Source organism: Pneumocystis murina (genome assembly GCF_000349005.2).
Source record: "Pneumocystis murina B123 chromosome Unknown supercont1.8, whole genome shotgun sequence".
NCBI lineage: Eukaryota > Fungi > Ascomycota > Pneumocystomycetes > Pneumocystales > Pneumocystaceae > Pneumocystis > Pneumocystis murina.
This window is the reverse complement of record NW_017802366.1, coordinates 1-20275: the sequence shown is the minus strand read 5'-3', so window position 1 is coordinate 20275 and position 20275 is coordinate 1. Positions and strand designations below refer to the sequence as shown.

The window sequence follows — 20275 nt, the reverse complement described above, 5'->3', positions numbered from 1 at the left end:
CATTAAATTTTTCGATTAGAAAATTATTTATTCTTTAAGCAAATTTTCATAATATATTTTAGAAATTTATGGCATATAACACGGTTAATTATAACTTCTGATATGTTTCTTTTATTTCCTAGGATGATTTATTCTATTTTAATAAAAAAGATATTTTATCAGCTAAAGCGACCTCTTTCTAAATCAACTATTCGGGCTATTAGTTTTCTTTTTCTTTCGTCACTATTTTTTCTTATATTTGAATTATCTTTGTTTTTTCCAGAAAATATTATTTTAAAAACGTCATCTGGAATTCAAACACCAGAAATTACTTTAATAGCTCGACTTACTCGTTTGCGTCGAATAACAGAATATGACTGGAAATTATTACACCGATTAAAATCTTTAAATGGAAGATTACTATATGTACTCTATGGGCCTTCGACTTTAGGTTTATGTGAATGGTGTGAAATTGAAACACCCTCAACATTTTTATATTATACTATACCACATGTATTTTTGTGTTATTTAGTAAATCTTGGAATAATTTATTTGTCGATATCTGTTTTATCTGAAAAAATTGGGAAATTATTAAAGAAGTTAATATTTATTATACTTTTTCTTTTTTTTATTTTGGAATTAATTATGTTAAATATATATGATTGGAAATCAAATGCGTATATTAATTCGGCCTCAAATATTAATTGGATTCATTGGAACTTAAAGAAATATCGATTATTTTTGATAGTAACATTAAATTTATCTGTTGCTTTTATTATTTGGGTTATTAACACCAATATATTGTATCAAATACCTAATAAAGAAAGGCAACTAATCTTTTCTATTAATAATTTAGAAGAATCGATAAATCGTATTCGCGCTTTAGTTATTATGAAAAGAGCACTGATTAAAGATACATTTTTGCAAGAACAAAAAATGAAATTTTATCAAGAAAAGCGTTTAAAAGAATTGAGTGATTCTATGAATGTAAAAGATATAAAAAAAAAGATATCTCATGATAATATGAAAAAAATTTTGGAAGAAATTGAAAATTATGCAGAAAACTTAATTAAATACATGGATATGAAAAAATAAATATTTTATTATTAATATAATCACTATAATATAATCATTAAAAAAAATCATACAGAGGCTTATTATGCTGTAGTTTTTGTTTTAATATCCATTTATTTTGTTCCCATATAATCCAGGAAATACCCTGAAGAAGACTATCTGCAAGATCATCAATTTTAAGTTTATCCTTTTCTTTTTTTTTAGATATAAAATCTTTTGCAGTAATTTGGGTATTTCTAAAATCAAAAATAGAACCTGCTTTTAACCATGAATTAATTATTTCTATTTTTTCTTTTTTAGATCTCAAGGTAGATGTTTTCGATAGATAGCTCGGTTTCTTGTCTTTAGAATCAATAGGCATTGGCAAATTATGGTTAATTGGAAAATTTTTCATTAAAATATTGTTTTTTTCAAACCAAAACGATGAAATTTTGGCTGGATCTATACTTAAAATATCTGCTTCTTGATCATTCCATATCATTTCCTCTTTAAAACACCTAAATATAGAATGTAGCATATTTTCAAAGATATTTATTTTTATAATCCATTCTTGTACAACGTTTTTACCCCGAGTTCTACATCTTTGACGTTCTATCAATATAGTCTGTGGTTTAAATTTCTTTAATAAAGATTTTGCTAACTGATATGCCAAAAAAGAGAATTTTGATGGGTTATAAGCTTTTTTAATAATTTTATTATCTATTTTTTTTGATTCAATAGATAATTTGTCCCATCCATCAACAACAAAAGGTTTATGATGAATTAAATTAAAATCTTCAATTATAATCGAAGGTGCAATTATTGAAGAGAATGCTAAATTACGAATTCCTACATCAATACTAAGAATACGATGAGGTGTGAAATTATTATTAATTAATCGTGTTTTAGAAATTTCTTGGAGAATCCTTTGGGCTAATTCTAACTTATTTCCTTTATTTACTATGTAGGAAATTAGCTAATATTTTATATAAAAAGAAAATCTTTACAAATGCCGCACTTTATTGCTATTATGCGTAACTGTGGTAAAGTTAATTGTTGAAGACTTTTAAAATTTAGTATAAGTAAATTATAAAGACATTTATACTCAGATACCAATTTATGAGAAAGCATGGTAATATTCTTAATTGTAGAAATTGCTTTGTTTTATAAATTTTATCTTTATATTTTAAATCTTAAAAAATTAGTGAGCTATTGATCGTTTTTTAAATTACTTTTGAATTTTGTAATATTTATAAATATTTAAAGTTATATGATTAGTTGTAAATTTTAAAATAATTTTATTCTATATGTATTGATATTTCATTATTTTATTAAATATATATATTTATAAATTATAATTTTATTTTAAAATTGTCAAAATTCAACTTTTTTTAAATTTTACCAGGAAATTAAATATATAAATATTATAAAAACATTATCAAAAATATTTGATTTAGATAAATTAATTTTTACTTATGTTAACGCTTTTTATGATAAATAATGCCCTTTTTATTTAAATATATTTCAAAGTTGAAAGACTTTAAGACATTAATATAAAAAGAATCAATCTATTTTTTATATTTCAAAGATATTTTATTAAAAAATATTTATGATGTTATAAATATAAGTTATTAAAATCAATTTATATTCGTTTATTAATGTTTGAATTTTTCTAAATAATTTACTTTAAAACTTGTCCAAAATAATTTATTTAAAACAAAAATTTATATTTAATACTTAAATTATTTATATTATTGAAATTAAAAATCTCAAAAAAGAAAGCAAACATCTATTTTAAAAAAGAATTTTTAGATTTATCCAAAGTAATCAAAAATTTTAAAATAAAATTAAAAAACAATTTATTAATAATAAAAGTAATTTAAAAATAATTTTAAATATATAGATTTTTACTTTTATTATTATTAAATATTAAATTTAGAAAAGTTTACAATATATACTATTAATATTTTAATAAATTTTTTTTACAAATTAATTATATGAATATTTTTAAATTAATTATCTGATGTTAATATTTCTAAGATAATTTTTTCAAAAAATAAATTATTATGAATATTTTTCTGAAAAATATTTAATTCAAATACTTTATAAATTAGCATCTTAGCTTTAAATATTATTATTAGATAATATTCGTTATATTAAGTAGAATTTTCATGGATACAAGGTTTTTAATTTATTTTAAACTAATTATTTTTATTATTTTTATAATAAGAATAATTTATGTTTTAACAAAGCCTCGTAAACACAAACATAACTCTAGAAACAAACATGATCAAATAAAATTATTTATATTTCTTGGCTCTGGTATATCCTCTTAAATATTTTAACGTTTTTTATCAAAAAAGGTGGTCATACTGCAGAAATGATACGATTATTAAAAAAAGTTGATTTTTTAAGATACAATAAAAGAACATATATTATTTCTGCAGGAGATTTTTTAAGTAAAGAGAAAGTTAGAAAGTTAGAAATAGAAAAAACAAATACTAGTGGATATCCAGGAAAAGTATCGTTAAAATCAAATTACATAAAAATCTAAATATTAAATAGTACTATATAGAAATTGTTCCACGAGCACGTTATGTTAATCAAGTATGGTATACTACTACATTTTCTTCAATACTATGTCTGATATCCTGTTTAAAAATACTTTTTTGGAATAAATTTGGAAGACCAGATGCTGTATGTAAAAAATATTTTTTTTTCATATTAATTTAAAAAGCTTCTATGTAATGGTCCTGGAAGCAGTGTAATGATGTGCTTTGCTGCTATAATTACCGAAGTAAATTTAAAAATAACATTAATCTACCGAAATAATGCAAACATAGATATTTGGGCTTAATCGTCCAGATATTATATTTATAGAATCATTCGCTCGTGTAAAATCTTTATCGCTTTCTGGAAAAATATTGCTGCCTTTTGTTGATCGATTTATTGTTCAGTGGCCAGATTTAATAAAAAAATACCCAAGAATAGAATATTATGGTATTTTGATATAAAAAAACAAAATTCATATATTTATAATATATTAAATAGAATTGTGTATATTTTTTTAAAAAAAAAATATATTTAAAAAATATTTATAATTTTTTTCATAAAATGAAATTTAAAATAAATTATTTCAACTTTTTATATTAAAAATATTTAATAATTTATATTTTGCTAGATAATTTCTATTTTTTTATTTAAAGCATAATTTTCTAACTCGAATACTTTTTTTTTCTATTAATAATAAATATTAAAAATATGAAAGAAACAATCTTATTTCTCTAGGTATTCTTTTTATATTTAATTTATGTGGAATTATTTTATATTTTCTTTATTTTTATTATTTCTTCAAGCAGAATCATATAAAATACAATATAATGCATCAAATTATTTTTTGGATGCAAAAGATAAAAAGAATATAAAGATTCTTTTTTCTGATATTGAGAAGCCAGAAACTCATCTCTCTTTATATCGGGTCATTGAATTACCAAATAAACTTCATGTTTTATTAATTAGTGATCCAAGAACCCAACTATCAGCAGCTTCAATGGATGTAGGCATTGGATATTATTCTGATCCTGTAAATCTATGAGAGGGAATGTACTTGTTTATCTATTTTCAGGATGATATTCCTGGTCTTGCTCACTTTTGTGAACATATACTATTTATGGGTTCATTAAAAGCAAGTACTAATATAAAGTAATCTTTATTATTAAGAACTTTAGTATCCTGAGGAAGCAAGCTTTTTTTCTTACATTAAAAGGCATAATGGCATATATAATGCATCTACTAGAGCAGAAGGAACAAGTTATTTCTTTAATATTCCATCTAGCTATTTTGAACTAGCATTGGATAAGTTTTCCAGCTTCTTTATTGCACCTTTGTTTTCAAGAAGTTCTGTTGAACGTGCAGTGCACGCAGTTCAATCAGGTTTTTCGTTTTTTTAATAAAACTTTTAGGCTTACAATTTCTAGAATTTAATTTATATAAACAATCTGATAGTTTGCGTATACAACAAATTGAAAAAACACTTTCAAGTGTAGATTCCCCATATAATAAATTTGGTATAGGAAATTTCCAAACATTAATGGTTAATCCAAAAAATATCGGTAAAGATATTTTAGAAGAAGTTAAAACATTTTATAACACATATTATTCTTCAAACTTGATGAAGCTTGTTGTAGCCTCATCAGGTATAGAATATATTTTTATTTTAGAACATTAGTCCTTAGTATATATTAGAATCACTTGACAGACTTCAGGAATTAATTCTTAAGTATTTCTCCGAAATTCCTAATAAAGATATTCAGAGACCCGTATTTACACAAAAGCCATTTACGGATAAGACTCTTGGTGTAAGATTTTTTTATTTTATGATTATAAAATTTATACTTATTAGATGCAATATTGGTATAAATCGAGCCTTAACTCTATAAAAATGGAACTTACATTTTCTATTGAAGTTCAAACTAATTTTCGTAATACTAATCCCTCTGAATATTTCAGATATTTAATAGGTTATATCCTATAATTTTTAATAATTTTATTTTGAACAATAAATTAGAACATAAGTCTTCTGATTCCCTTTATCTATATTTATTAGAAGAAGGATGGATAGTTTCTCTAACGTAAATATTTGATAGGATTTCTTGGATTATATTTACATTTTTTATTAGCACCTGTACCGAAAATATACTTTTTGATCTAGATTTTTTAAGGATAACTTTATATCTTACTCCTAAGGGATTAGGTATTATTTTTCTGCTTTTCTACAGAAAATAGTTTATTTTTAGCTCAATATGAAGAAATAATAGTAGCAATATTCCAATATCTTAAAATGCTTAAAGGTTTCTTTTGTTTTAATTAAAACTATAATATTAAAGGATAATAGATCAAGGACCTCAAGAGTGGATTTTCCATGAATTATTACGCTTGGGTGATATGAATTTTCGTTTTTCACCTTATATACCATCATATAAAGTTATTTCATATCTCTCAATGGTTATGCAAAAAGCACGTTCGGATTATTCAGATCTTTTAAAATTTGGATTTATTACAAAATACAGTCCAGAGAATATTATTAATTTATTAAATTCATTGCACCCGGATAATTATTTACTTTCTATCTCTTCTAATAACAAACCTAGTGATTGGAATTTACGGGAACATTGGCTTGAATCAGAATATAAACTTGAATCTTTGCCAGAAACACTTGTGCAGGTATTTTAGAAAATCGAAACTGTCTTATTTTTAACAATAATAGAGAAGCAATAATTTACCTGCTAATAATTCGTTTAAACTGCCTAAACCAAACAAATATATTCCGGAAAATTATGTCATAAGACCTCTTTCTAATGAAGTAATCTCTATAATTTACTGGTTGCATGATTTAATTCTATTTAGAAAGTGTACAAACCTTATCTTGAATATACAGCTAGATTTTTTCGTTACTGGTGTAAGCAAGATGATACTCATTCTTCTCCTAAAACATATTTATTTTTATTTTTTAAAATGTATTAATTAAAATAATACATCAGATATTCACTCACGTTATTCTAGTCCAAATTTTTCTTCTACACCTATACAAAAAGCACTAATAAAGTATTATTTTGAACTATGAATCATATTAAAAATTCTAGTATTTATATAAATATCTTGGCATGTAACATTTCAGAAATAAAATATTATACAGAAGTTGCAGGGAGTCAGGTTTCTATATTTCCGCATAAATTAGGATTTCAATTATTTATATTTGGTTATACCGATAAATTATTCGTATTGTATCAAGATGTTTTAGATGCTATTTTAGAATTTGAGCCCACCCCTTTTATCTTTAATCTTGCTCTAAAGGCAGTAAAAGACGAGATTTTTCCTAGTCTTTATGATATTTCTACTTATCTCTATACGGATGGTTATTGGCCTTCTGATGAGATTTTATCTGTTTTACAAAGTATTTTGCTTTAGAAATCTAAATATTTATTGACTTTGTATATAGCAATCAATTTTACTAATATTCAAAAATTTCATGAAATATGATTTCCTCAGACTTTTGTAGAGGCATTAGCAGTTGGATCACCTCCAGAAGTAAGAAACATATGCAACTAAAATAGTTAATTGTTTTTAGAATGCATCGCTTATTATCGAAAATTCTTTAAAGAATATTTTTTCCAAACAATTTTATAATCCATTTTATGATTTTGATGCACGAACATCTGTTCTCGAAGAAGGTTAATAGATCTTTTTTTTTCATATATATACTTAATTTATTTTTAGGAAACAACTTTATTTTTCAATTAACGAGAGTCAATCTGGAAGATCTAAATTCTCATATTTATTATTCTCTTCAAATTGGAGAAGCGAATAATCCAAAATTATTAGTACTAGTTAATATTATACACCTTATTATTTCGAAGATCTCGTTTGATCAATTAAGAACAAAAGAGCAATTAGGATATTTTCTTAAAGTCTGTTATTCTCAGACATTAACCATGATAAAGTATTTGATCCTATATCATTTATAGTTTTTGATATTTATAGCTATGATATTATTCTTACAAGTGAAAGAGATCCATTTTATCTGGAGCAGCGAATAATCGTATATCTATATAGATTGGCGGCAATTATAGAAAACATAACTGATGAAGAATTTAAGGATTATATTGATTCGATTATTCATAAATTTTCTTACAAATATGAAAACATATTTTTAGAAGCGAATTTGTATTGAGATAGTATTTCTTCAGGAATATACAATTTTGATTTCAGTATATTATATTAATTGATAATTAATATGATAATTATAATTTAGGTACTATGGCTATCGATGTTTTAAAGAATTTAACAAAAGATGATTTAAAAAAATTTTTCTACAAATATTTCTATCCCGATTCACCTAATCGAAAGAAACTATCAATTCATATAAGATCTGGGGTATTAGAAGAGGTTTCTTCTTCTGATCTATCACTACAAAGATTATATTATTATTTTAAGTGCAACGAATTAGAAATCCCCTTCGACGATCTTTTTACTCTAGCACAATCTAACCCTAAGCTATCTAACTTTGAAAAATCCATACAGGAGTTGCTTGTAAAAAAATATCCGGATACGGATATCTCCATAATAGTTGCTCAAGCTTTTAAATATCTTGAAAATCACTATAAGGAATTAAAACAAAAAGCTTTAAAGAATTATAACGCAGTAAATATTTTGGATCCAGTAGTATTTAAAAACTCTATGAAATTATCATCTGTTCCTCCTCCATTATTGTCGTTTGAGGCATACAAAAAACCTTAATTTTTTAGGGCTTATTTAAGATTATATTTATAAATATAGTTTTAGAAATACATCTAAAAATCTATTATAAATATTAAAAATTATCTTGTTTTAATAAACTATTAATACTTACATCAGATAAAGCTATTTGGAATTAAAAAATGATTTATTAATACAATGATTATTTAGTTTCTGTAATAATTAGGCAAAGACCATTTCTAAACATTTCTCATATTTCAAATCTTATTTTTATAACTACATGAATAATTTTAAATATTATATTATTTAAAATCATTCATGTAACCTAACAATTGAGATCTTGATTTTAAGTTTAGATTAATATTTTTAAAAGGTGGGTCGACCGTGGATCGAACACGGGACCTTTGCATCTTCAGTGCAACGCTCATCCCAACTGAGCTACCAACCCATCCCAGGCTAAATATAAATTATCTTTTATATATTGTAGATTTTATAAATATAATTTAAAATTAAAAAATAAGATATTTTAAAAATAGTATTTTTTATTTTTTACAAAGTCTAAAATAAAAATCTTCTGATGTTTTGTTTAATAAACTATCGACTTTTTTTATAATATTATTGAATGGTATTATTAATATAAAACGAAAAGTGTTATTCCATCTTTCTTTCACCAATTCCATCCAGTTGGCTGATAACACTGTTGGCATCTACGATGGATTTAAAAAATAGTCTCGATTTCTAAGTTGAAATGATTGACGTGTTAAAGATTCTGACAATGAATATGTTCTTGAACGCATTTGTAAAAGCAATATATATATTATAGAAGATAATATAGTGCTGCTAAGAAAAAAAAATATTCTTGGCATAATTAAATAATATTTAAATGTACTTATCTAAGTAGATGATGAAATGATGTTATCTGATTTATATATTTTGAACTTTTAAAAGATTATTTTATTTAATTTTTAGATTTAACGTTAAAAAATGAAAATTAACTCTAAATAATTCCAAAAATATAAAAATATGCCAATTAAACCGTTACGGAGAAAGCTTAATAGAACACCGTCTCATAGGTATATATATCTTTTTTTTAAAATAATTTAATAATATTAATATAGACGAAGTTTATTAAGAAATATTGTGTCTTGCTTAATAATATATGAATCAATTGAAACAACTTTTTCCAAAGCTAAAGAAGCACAAAAAATTGCTGACAGATTAATTACATATGCAAAGAAAGGCCTTAACAATCCTTTTCTATATAAACGTATAGAATCAATTGTTTATGAAAGCTAAACAATTATTCTATTAGATTAAAAATAATGTTCTATAGAAACCAGAAAAAACTATTCCAAAACTACGTAAAATAGTTTCGGAAAGATTTTTGGAAAGGCCAGGTGGTTATACTCGTGTTTTAAAACTACCATCAAGAAAAAGTGATTCAGCACCTATGGCTGTTTTAGAATATATTGATGGGCCAAAAGATACTCGATTTCTTATGACAGTAAAAACCATGATTAATAATGAAAAATTGAAAAAAGAGATCTCGGAAAAAACTATGAAGAATATTAAAAAAGCAATATGCTTTAGAAAAGATGGCTTAACTACTTTTAAAAATATAAAAAATGAATTTTATCATTTTTTTAATGCAAAAAAAGAAAAAACATAATATGAATTTTATTTTTACTTTTATATATTATTAAAATATCTTAAAAGGAAGTATCATAAATACTATAAATTATTTCTTAATCTTATTCATTTAAAATTAGTTTTTGGAAATATTTCATGATTTATAAGATCGATTCTTAAAATATTTATAAATTGAAATATTAATATTTTAACATTCAATTGTTTTGTAATATTAAAATGAGATTTTTATTTTTTATAATGAATATAAAATTCAACTTATAAATATTTAAATATTTCAGTAAAGTATTTTAAAAAATATCAGATTTTTAATATAAAAACTTCAAAACAAAGAGAATTAATACAATTTTCTGATTTAAATATTAATAATTATATACACATCAAATTAAATTATTATATACTTATAGCAATTATTAGTAAACTTCATACATTATATATATTTGTATGTATATAATATGATATAAGTTTTTATAGAGGTTTTTCTACAATTTATACTTCATTTTCATTCAAACAAACTATAATAATAATGATTACCACTTATGTAGTCCAAAAATGTTTACTTCATATTTTTAATATCTATAGATTCATCTGCAATTTCTAGCATAAGAATATCATTAGAATTTATAGAATATTTTTTTCATTTTAAAATCCTGAATTTTTTATGATATGCCTTTCCTTCAATAATTCATAAATGAAATGAATTGATTTCTAATTATCATTTAACCTACGCTTATTTACGTTTTTCTAGGTATTTCTATATTTAAATCAACAAATCCTAGTCGACTTGAACTCCAATTAGATTCTAGACTTAATATAATAATAGAAGGAAATGTTAATATATTCATCTTTTAACCTTAAAAAATCAGCAAATAGATTTACTGAATTTTTTGATTAATTCCTTAATTTTCTTATTTTAATATAAAAATTAAAAATAAAATTAACTGTTATAAGAGACATAATAAATGAAAAAATAAAAATAACAATTGCATGAAAAAAGCTATGAAGGTTATGAAATGAGATTTGAATATTCAATAGTGCTTATTTTATTATTTTATAGTTTCATAATTATGACTATAAACTTCGATGAACATATATACAAAAAATAAGCTTTAAATGTGCAATAACAAAATTTAATCTTTGATCAAATAATAAAATAGTTTCGCCAATAAATTCTAAAGAATGAACTTTAAGCTTTTTAACTTTTTTGTTAGAAGAATATCGATATCCTTAGATTCATAGAAAGCCATAACACGAACATCGTGTCTATGGAACCTTCTACCAACATTTGCCCATTGTTGATTTTCCTTGTTTATAATACGATACATAATTGTTTTACAATCTACTCCAGAGAAAATAAAATATTCCTTGCCTTCAAAATTAATATAAATATATGATAAAAAAAGATACTTTATTAGAAGACAAACACAAAACACCCGCAGTATGACTTTTAAATGACCAAAGTAATAAATAATACTTTTGATCCCAAAATTTAACAGACTCCATAGAATAGCCAGTAACAATAACCTCGTTTTCCAAATTTTTTATTGCCCATAGTAAGGTATCTTCATTTCCTACTTTACCAACACTCATTTGGGAATAATATTGTAATGAGTATCACATGAATTCCAAACTCAAATAGAGCTATCAAAATAACCAGATATAATATGATACAGATTATTCCAAGTAAAAAAATTTTGAAGTTTTAATTAGTTAAGATAGATAAGTACTCCATAATTCTTTTTGCGGGAGATGTATTAATGGTTACTAAGTTACCAAAATCACAACCAATAAGTTTATCTTTATGCCGAGATGTAAACATGCTCGACATAGGCCCTAAATTTATATTTAAATGTTTTAAAGGAAGTAATTTCTTTAAATTTCATTATGCAATAAGAGTTAAATATCTAATAGTAAAAAGTCTTGAAAATTCCTGGGCAATAACCTATAAAATTCTTTCAATAAACCTATTTGTCCCACTGTGAAATATCATCTCATGAGTCCATCGTTTCTGAAGACTCGATATTTCAGAATCACCATTTGTACATCCAACTGCAGAACAAGATTTAGGTGTCAAATTTAAAATAAACAAATCATGAGAGAAATAAATAAATATTATCGAAGAATTGTAATCAATAAAATGGAATTAATGAATATTTATTATATAAATATTTTTATTTCTAATATTTTTTAAAATTTTTAATTTTAAAATATTAAAAAACTTAATGTAAAAATATTTAAAATCATAAAAAATAAACGTTTTTATCTTTATTTATATGAAATAATTTAGCATTTTTGATATTTTAGGATTTGCTTTTAGCCATTTTATAAATGTTATTGTAACAGTTTAAATTTATTATAGGATTAATAAAGAATAAAGAATATTTTTATTAAGAAATATTATTACCAAGAATGATATTAACAAAAGATTATCAACAAAGACGATTAAATTCAAGAATGATTAAAATTATCTATTTGTTTTTTTCTAAAAAATAAAACATTTGATTACTCAAATTGCTTAATTTCTAGAAAAGATTGCTTTTAAAACACAGCTTTCTTCTTAAATAATTTTTTATATAGGAAAAAATGATCAGGAAAATATATCGGATGAAACTAAAAGTGTGTGTCAAAGATTATTAGCGAAGCATTTTTTGATTAAAAGTGAGGATCAAAAAAGGGTTTGATTATAAACAAATACTGAAAACAATGTAGTAATTAAAAAAGATTTAAAAATTAGTTATTCAAATGAAGAAATGTCAAAAATAAGAAAAACGTTGAATTTAAGAATGATAATTATAGTATTAAAAAAGGTATAAAAATATGAATGAATTGTAAAAAAATTCAAAAGTTAATAAATAAAACAAAATGTATATATATATTATTTTATAAAAGATTATTGAATAAAATGAGAAAAAAATAAGAAAAATAAAGATTTAAAATTTATAATCAAGAGTTGTAATGATTTTTATTTTTAACGGTTTCTCCTATATTTTTTTAGGGTTTATCAAAATCGTAAAATTTTGTATCTTTTTGATAACCATTTAAAATAAGCATTAAATTTCACGAATTTCAGTTAAAAGCATATTGCGAATATTTATATTATATATTTAGGGAAAAGAAGCTATAGAATATACTTTTTTTCCATGATTAATAAGATTATACTGATAGCAATATTAAATTTAATCGGTAATTATATTTTAGATTATTTTCATTTTTAATTATTTTTAGCTCTTACATATGGAAATCAAAGTCTAGACTTAAGTATTAGAAGCTCTCAGGCAGGCTCAATAAATCCGTCGTTTGGAAGTTTTATTGACGAAGAAGAAATTTATGCTTTTATTTTAAAAGAAAATTATAATGATGAAAACAAATGCAAAGTAAAACTTGAAGAATATTGTAAAGAATTGAAGGATATAGATCCGGAATTTAATAAAGTGGATAGTAAGGTTAAGGAAATTTGTAATAATAATAATAAAGGGCAAAAATGCAAAGACCTAAAAACAAGTCTTGAAAAAAAATTATACAAATTTAATAATGAAATTAATAATCATTTAAAATCTTATCCATCAGGTTTTGGAGCTTGCAGCGAATATTTTAAAAAATGTTTGCTTTTGGGTGATATAAATGAACCTGATACTATAAATACCTGCAATGTCATAAAATATTTATGTTATATTAATTTTACTGAAAAACCGAAAAAACAAATAATTTTTAGAATTGTTGGTGAAAGTATTACTAATTACGATGATTTTAAAGAAAAAATGAAAAAAATTTGTCCATTATTTATTCAACAAGGTAGTGATTTACTCTTTAATTGTCTTGAAATTGAAAACTCTTATAAACAATTCGATACTTATATGAGATATTTTTGCAGCTTTCTCAATATTAACCTTGATGACAATTTATTGAAAGAAAAATGTTACGAAGAACTCAGAAACTGTTATTTTTTCAAAAATAAATGTGAAGAAAAATGTAATAAATTGAAGGTGTTATGCGAGAAAAAGAATATTACATATAGGCCTCCAGAAAAAATTTTTAGTCCAATTGAGCCAGAAGCAACGTTCTTAGAGAAGATTGATATAGAAGGTTTTTACAAAGAAATGAGAGATAAAGGAAATGCTATTGGATTTTTTAAAAATACACTAGATGACATGTTAATCTATTTGTCTACAGGAGTCTCTGGTTTGGAGGAAAATAAATGCAAGAATCTATTAAAGAACAACTGTTCTTTTTTTGAATTTCTGAGTCCAGAATTTAAGGAATTATGTCAAGATAACAAAGAACAAAAATGCAAAGATATATTAGAAATATCAGATAGATGTAGAAAGCTTAAATTGATACTTTATCTAAATGGATTTTCTACAGAGTTTGAAGATAATAAACTAGGGAAAAATATCCCTTGGAATAAGCTTTCAACATCATTTAATGAAAGAGAATGTTTAAAATTTACTCTAGAGTGTCTTTTTATAAGAAAATCATGCAAAAACAATCTCATTGAAGGATGCATAAATCTACAATTAGCATGCTTTAAAAAGCAACAAGAACGACAATTTATTAAATTAATTGAAAGTAAATTGGTCGAAGAACAATACAATTTAAAATCGAAAGATGAAAAGCTTAAAATATGTCAAAAAATAGTAATGGAGAAGTGTGTAGCACTTTTAAATAGTAATATTGAGAACTTTTTAAAATGCCTTCGACCAAAAGAAATATGTCTTGGACTTGAAGAAATTATTTTTGTTCGATCGAAAGAGTTAGAACAAGCTTTAGATCAAGCACGGGATTTTCCTAAAGAAGAAGACTGTGTTGAATTGAAAAAGGAATGTGAAGGTATTTTGAAGGATTTAGGTTCAAATAATGTAAAGTGTGTTACATTAAAAGAGCGTTGTAAATATTTGGAAGTTACAAAAGAACTAAAATATGATTTTTTAAAAGATAAAAGTGATTCGTTAATGAATATTCAAAATTGTATGAAAGCTTTGAAGGAAAAATGTGATGGATTGTTTAAAAGAGAAACTAATGCATTTGGTGTTTCATGTGCTTTACCAGAAGAAACATGTAAATTTATGGTTTCAGAAGTTGAAAACCATTGTAATGCTTTTAAAAACAACATAGAAAAACATGATATTGTAAATAAAAGTAAAAATGGGAATGAAACATTGGTTGAAGAAATCTGCATATTATGGGATCCATATTGTGATGAACTTATGGAAAATTGCCCAGATAAGTTGAAAAAAGGAGACAATGGGAATGAAAAAGGAGTCTGTTTACAACTGAAAGAGAATTGCAGACCATTCTTTGAAAAGTTGAAATTGGAGGATGAGTTGACGCATGAATTGAAAGGTAGTTTAAGCAATGAAACTGAATGTAAAAAAGCATTGGGAAAGCATTGTAGTGAGCAGAAAAATTCAGGGAATCAGAAATTCAATAGTTTTTGTAATACTGATAAAGATAAGGATGTTGAGGAAAAAGCTTGCAAAAAGTTGGTTGAAAAAGTAAAAGAAAAATGTCCAACCTTAGAAAGTGAACTGGATAAAGAGAAAGATGAATTAAAGAAGAAGAAAGATGAATACGAAAAGGTGAAACAGGAATCAGAAAAATTTACGAAGGAAGCTAAGTTAGTATTATCAAGACTTGGGAAAGATGGACAAGATGCAGGATCAAAGGTGCAGAATACCAGTGCAGCTGAACCAGCGGCACCACCAGGAGGAGCACCAGCACCAGCAGTGCCAGGAGGATCAACACCAAGTGGAGGGGCAAACACGAATAATGTTATACTTGTTCGAAGAACATTTGTAAGTGGAGAAGTATCAGAAGCAGAAAAGAAGGCATTTGTTGCAACGACGAGAGCATTGGAATTGTATTTAGAATTGAAAGAGAAATGTAAAGGTTTACAAGGAGACTGCGGGTTTAGAAAGGATTGCCCGAAGTGTGAAACGGTCTGTACAGAAATAGACAAGTTGTGTGAAGGAATAGAAGGATTAAAAGTTACACCGTATTATACGGTGACATCAACGGCGATACAGACAACGACGACGACAGCAATGACAACGACGACGACGACAACAACAACGACGACGACGACGACAACGACAACGACGGCAACGACGACGACGACAACGACAACAGAGTCGGTAGATGGAGGGAAGGTAACCGAAGAATGTACATTAGTTCAGACGACAGATACATGGGTGACGAGTACATCGTTGCATACGAGTACGATGACAAGTACATCTACACTGACATCTACGGTGACATTGACGTCGATGCGAAAATGCAAACCTACGAGATGTACAAGTGATTCAAGTAAAGAAACAGAAACACAAAAAGAGGAAGAGAAAGAGGAAGAAGTGAAACCGAATGAAGGAATGAAAATAAGAGTTCCGGAAATGATAAAAATCATGTTGTTGGGAGTGATTGTTATGGGAATGTTGTAAAAAGAATGAAAAAAGAGATTAGAATGAAAAAGTGCATATATCCATTGTTTATATATAATATAGAAGATGTAGAAGAATGATGTATAAATTTTTAATAAAGCATGAAGAATTGCGAATTGAAATTTTGATTATTTTACCCCGCAATTTTACCCTCACAATTTTTTACCCCGCAATTTTGCTTTATAGGGTAAAGTCCAAGCTTATCATAAAAGATTAAGGAAATGTATGCTTATCATAAAAAAATTAAAATGTATGGTTATTTTGAAAGAATTATTTCAAGATTTAGATTTGATTCACCCAGTCATATGCTACTCAGGGACAAGCGATGGGTAGAGGAAGTCGCCCAGAAAGAGGCGGCGATGGCACAGCCGGTTAAGAGGCAAGCAGCAGGACAAGCAGCAGGAAATGATGAGATTAAGGAGGAACAGGTTTTGGGTTTAATTGTGAAAAGTTATTATAGTGATGATAATAAATGCAAGGCAAACCTCAAACAATATTGTGAGGAATTGAAGAAAATAGATGGAAAATTGGAGAGTGTGGATGTCAAAGTTAAGGGACTTTGTGAAAATGGAAAAGAAGGAGAAAAATGCAAAGAATTAAAGAAAAAACTTGAAACTGAATTGGGTGCTTTTAAAACAGAAGTTGAAAATGCATTGAATAACCTAACAGATGAAAAATGTAGAAAATATGAAGAAAAATGTCTATTATTAGAAGAAGCAGATCCAAATAATCTTGAAGAGAAGTGCGTTAAGTTGAGAGATAGATGTTATCGACAGAGACGTCAAGGAGTGGCAAAAGAAATTCTTTTAAGAGCTCTTGAAGGGAAAGTTAATAATAAAGATGAATGTAAAAAAAGAATGAAAGAAATTTGTCAAGGATTAAGTGAATATAGTGATGAATTAGTGTTTTCATGTTTTAATTCAGATAAAACATGTGAATACCTTCAAAAGAATCATGGAGATAGTTGTAAGCCTTTAGAGAAGGAACTTGAAGATAAAGAATTAGTGGAAAAATGTCAAGAATATCTTGAAAAGTGTTATTTTTATGGATCAAGTTGTAAGGATACAAAATGTGATAAAGTCAAGAATAAATGTAAGGGAAAAGGGATTGAATATGAAGGACCAAAATTAGATTTTAGTCCGGTTAGAGAAAAACCAAGATTTCCAGAAAAGATTGAAGTGGAAAATCTTTATAAAAAAGAAGAAGCTAAGGGAATTATTGTTGGAAAACCAAAATATAAGACGTTGCGAGATTTAGCATTATTGTTGATCAAAGAAAGGAATGGAAAAGATGAGGGAGAAAAATGCAAAAAAGCGTTAGAAGATTGTGAATCTTTTAAACACCTAGATTATGGATTAGAAGAATTATGTGGAGATAAAGATAAAGACAATAAATGCAAAGAATTAGTAGAAGTAGAAGATAGATGTACGAATTTTAAATTAGAACTTTACATAAAAGGATTGTCTACGAAATTTGAAGATATAGAATCAGATTATTTTTCATGGGGACAGGTATCAAAATCGGTTAGTAGGGAAGATTGTATAAAGTTTGAATCGGAATGTTTCCATTTAGAAGGTGTATGTACGAATAAAATTGGAAAAGCATGTGAAAATGTAAGAGTAGCATGCTATAAAAAGGGACAAGATAGGGTGTTGAATAGATACTTTCAAGAAGGATTGAAAGGGCTTATTGGTGATTTAGAATTGGTTACTGAGAATCTTGAAAAATGTCAAAAATCGGTAGTAGGTAATTATACAAAACTTAAGGAGGATAGAAGATACTTTACAAAGTGTCATCGACCGACTGAACTATGTTATGAACTTTTAGATGATGTAATTCTTCAATCGGAAGAATTAGAAGTAGTTTTAAATTTGAGAAGAGATTTTCCAAGAAAGGAAGATTGTGTAGAATTGAAGAAGAAGTGCAAAGATCTTGAAAGTGATTCATATTTGAATCATGAGAAATGTAATACACTGAATAGACGATGTGAATATTTAAAAGTTACAGAAGAATTGAGAAAAAGATTATTAAAAAGAGGAGATGATGCATTAAGAACTCAAGGAAATTGTACGGCAGTATTAAAGAAAGAATGTGAGGAATTATCTAGAAGAGGAAAAGAAGATTTTAGTGTTTCATGTGCTTTACGAGAAGAAACATGTAGTTTTATGGTAGAACAAACAGAAAATGAGTGTCTTTTTTTAAAAAATAACATGGAAAATGGAAAAATTATAGATAAAATTGAAAAAGGAAAAGGAAATGAAACATTGGTTGAAGAACTCTGCACGTTGTTTGATCCATATTGTCATCAATATATAGAAAATTGTCCAGATAGGTTGAAAAAAGAAAAAAAATCCAATAAGAATGGAGTCTGTTTAGAACTGGAAGAGAAATGCAAGCCATTCTTTGAAAAGTTGAAATTGGAGAATGAATTGACGCATGAATTGAAAGGTAGTTTAGGCAAAGATGATGAGTGTAAAAAAGCATTGGGAAAGTATTGTACTGAGCAGAAAAATTCAGCAAATCAGAAATTCAATAGTTTGTGTAATACTGATAAAGATAAGGATGTTGAGGGAAGAGTTTGCAAAAAGTTGGTTGAAAAAGTAAAAAGAAAATGTCCAACCTTAGAAGATAAACTGAATGAAGAGAAAGATGAATTAAAGAAGAAGAAAGATGAATATGAAAAGGTGAAACAGGAATCAGAAAAATTTACGAAGGAAGCTAAGTTAGTATTATCAAAACCTGAACAAGATGGACAAGATGGCAATGCTCCTAAACCAGGGGGACCACCGGTACAGCCACCAGTACCAGGAGGAACACCAGGAGGCGTACCAGTACCAGCACCAACACTAGCACCACCAGCACCAGTACCAGGAGGAACACCAGGAGGAACACCAGTACCAGTACCAGTACCAGGAGGAACACCAGGAGGCGTACCAGTACCAGCACCAACACTAGCACCACCAGCACCAGTACCAGGAGGAACACCAGGAAGCGTACCAGTACCAGCACCAACACTAGCACCAGGAGCACCAGGAGCACCAGGAGCACCAGGAGCACCAGGAACACCAGGAGCACCAGGAGCACCAGGAACACCAGGAGCACCAGCAGGGCCAGCAGCACCATCAACACCACCAGCACCAGCAGGGCCAGCAGGGCCAGCAGGGCCAGCAGGGCCATCAGGAGGAACACCAGGAGCACCAGCAGGGCCACCAGCACCAGGAGGATCAACACCAAGTGGAACGACAAACACGAGTAATGTTATACTTGTTCGGAGAACATTTGTAAGTGGAGAAGTATCAGAACCAGAAAAGAAGGCATTTGTTGCAACGGCGAGAGCATTGGAATTGTATTTAGAATTGAAAGAGAAATGTAAAGGTTTACAAGGAGACTGCGGGTTTAGAAAGGATTGTCCAGGGTGTGAAGCGGCCTGTAAAGAAATAGACAAGTTGTGTGAAGGAATAGAAGGATTAAAAGTTACACCGCATCATACGGTGATATCAACGGCGACACAGACAACGACGACGACAGCAACGACAACGACGACGACGACAACAACAACGACGACGACGACGACGACGACAACGACGGCAACGACGACAGAGTCGGTAGATGGAGGGAAGGTAACGGAAGAATGTACATTAGTTCAGACGACAGATACATGGGTGACGAGTACATCGTTGCATACGAGTACGTTGACAAGTACATCTACAGTGACATCAACGGTGACATTGACGTCGATGCGAAAATGCAAACCTACGAGATGTACGAGTGATTCAAGTAAAGAAACAGAAACACAAAAAGAGGAAGAGAAAGAGGAAGAAGTGAAACCGAATGAAGGAATGAAAATAAGAGTTCCGGAAATGATAAAAATCATGTTGTTGGGAGTGATTGTTATGGGAATGTTGTAA

At 26.9% G+C, this 20275-nt stretch overlaps 8 protein-coding genes and 1 non-coding gene across 9 annotated transcripts; 6 read left to right on the top strand and 3 right to left on the bottom strand.

Moving 5' to 3' along the window:
• Positions 1-29: 29 nt before the first annotated feature.
• On the top strand, positions 30-2117 carry PNEG_01648 (hypothetical protein). The gene has a single exon (XM_007875417.1). It carries the CDS (start codon positions 103-105, stop codon positions 1072-1074), a length of 972 nt encoding a protein of 323 aa, XP_007873608.1. The 5' UTR covers positions 30-102; the 3' UTR covers positions 1075-2117.
• PNEG_01649 (hypothetical protein) lies at positions 1112-2163 on the bottom strand (the record flags this gene model as incomplete). Its single annotated transcript, XM_007875418.2, has 3 exons — positions 1112-1992; positions 2040-2095; positions 2138-2163. 3 exons carry the CDS (start codon positions 2161-2163, stop codon positions 1112-1114), a joined length of 963 nt encoding a protein of 320 aa, XP_007873609.1.
• Positions 2164-3063: 900 nt separating this feature from the next.
• Positions 3064-4046, top strand: PNEG_01647 (hypothetical protein; the record flags this gene model as incomplete). Its single annotated transcript, XM_019757734.1, has 6 exons — positions 3064-3214; positions 3263-3354; positions 3396-3553; positions 3598-3729; positions 3770-3829; positions 3876-4046. The coding sequence occupies exons 1-6, from the start codon at positions 3204-3206 to the stop codon at positions 4044-4046; spliced, it is 624 nt and encodes a 207-aa protein (XP_019613306.1). The 5' UTR covers positions 3064-3203.
• A 252-nt stretch (positions 4047-4298) lies between these two features.
• PNEG_01646 (hypothetical protein) lies at positions 4299-8587 on the top strand. The gene is given in 20 exon segments (XM_019757733.1): positions 4299-4615; positions 4658-4734; positions 4778-4965; positions 5010-5228; positions 5278-5390; positions 5435-5552; positions 5600-5663; positions 5712-5785; positions 5829-5882; positions 5927-6255; positions 6299-6394; positions 6439-6548; positions 6595-6636; positions 6675-6985; positions 7091-7119; positions 7160-7262; positions 7309-7531; positions 7573-7755; positions 7768-7799; positions 7844-8587. 20 exon segments carry the CDS (start codon positions 4343-4345, stop codon positions 8326-8328), a joined length of 3123 nt encoding a protein of 1040 aa, XP_019613305.1. The 5' UTR covers positions 4299-4342; the 3' UTR covers positions 8329-8587.
• A 73-nt stretch (positions 8588-8660) lies between these two features.
• PNEG_05025 lies at positions 8661-8734 on the bottom strand. Its single transcript has one exon. It is a non-coding gene; the product is annotated as a tRNA-Phe (tRNA).
• A 575-nt stretch (positions 8735-9309) lies between these two features.
• PNEG_01644 (ribosomal protein L17) lies at positions 9310-9955 on the top strand (the record flags this gene model as incomplete). The annotated part of the gene is made up of 3 exons (XM_007875414.1): positions 9310-9359; positions 9405-9567; positions 9620-9955. 3 exons carry the CDS (start codon positions 9310-9312, stop codon positions 9953-9955), a joined length of 549 nt encoding a protein of 182 aa, XP_007873605.1.
• A 1150-nt stretch (positions 9956-11105) lies between these two features.
• PNEG_01643 (hypothetical protein) lies at positions 11106-11523 on the bottom strand (the record flags this gene model as incomplete). The annotated part of the gene is made up of 2 exons (XM_007875413.1): positions 11106-11297; positions 11341-11523. 2 exons carry the CDS (start codon positions 11521-11523, stop codon positions 11106-11108), a joined length of 375 nt encoding a protein of 124 aa, XP_007873604.1.
• A 1375-nt stretch (positions 11524-12898) lies between these two features.
• On the top strand, positions 12899-16367 carry PNEG_01642 (hypothetical protein; the record flags this gene model as incomplete). The annotated part of the gene is made up of 2 exons (XM_007875412.2): positions 12899-13116; positions 13159-16367. Exons 1-2 carry the CDS (start codon positions 13074-13076, stop codon positions 16365-16367), a joined length of 3252 nt encoding a protein of 1083 aa, XP_007873603.2. The 5' UTR covers positions 12899-13073.
• A 359-nt stretch (positions 16368-16726) lies between these two features.
• On the top strand, positions 16727-20275 carry PNEG_04006 (hypothetical protein; the record flags this gene model as incomplete). The annotated part of the gene is made up of 1 exon (XM_019757765.1): positions 16727-20275. The coding sequence occupies one exon, from the start codon at positions 16727-16729 to the stop codon at positions 20273-20275; it is 3549 nt and encodes a 1182-aa protein (XP_019613364.1).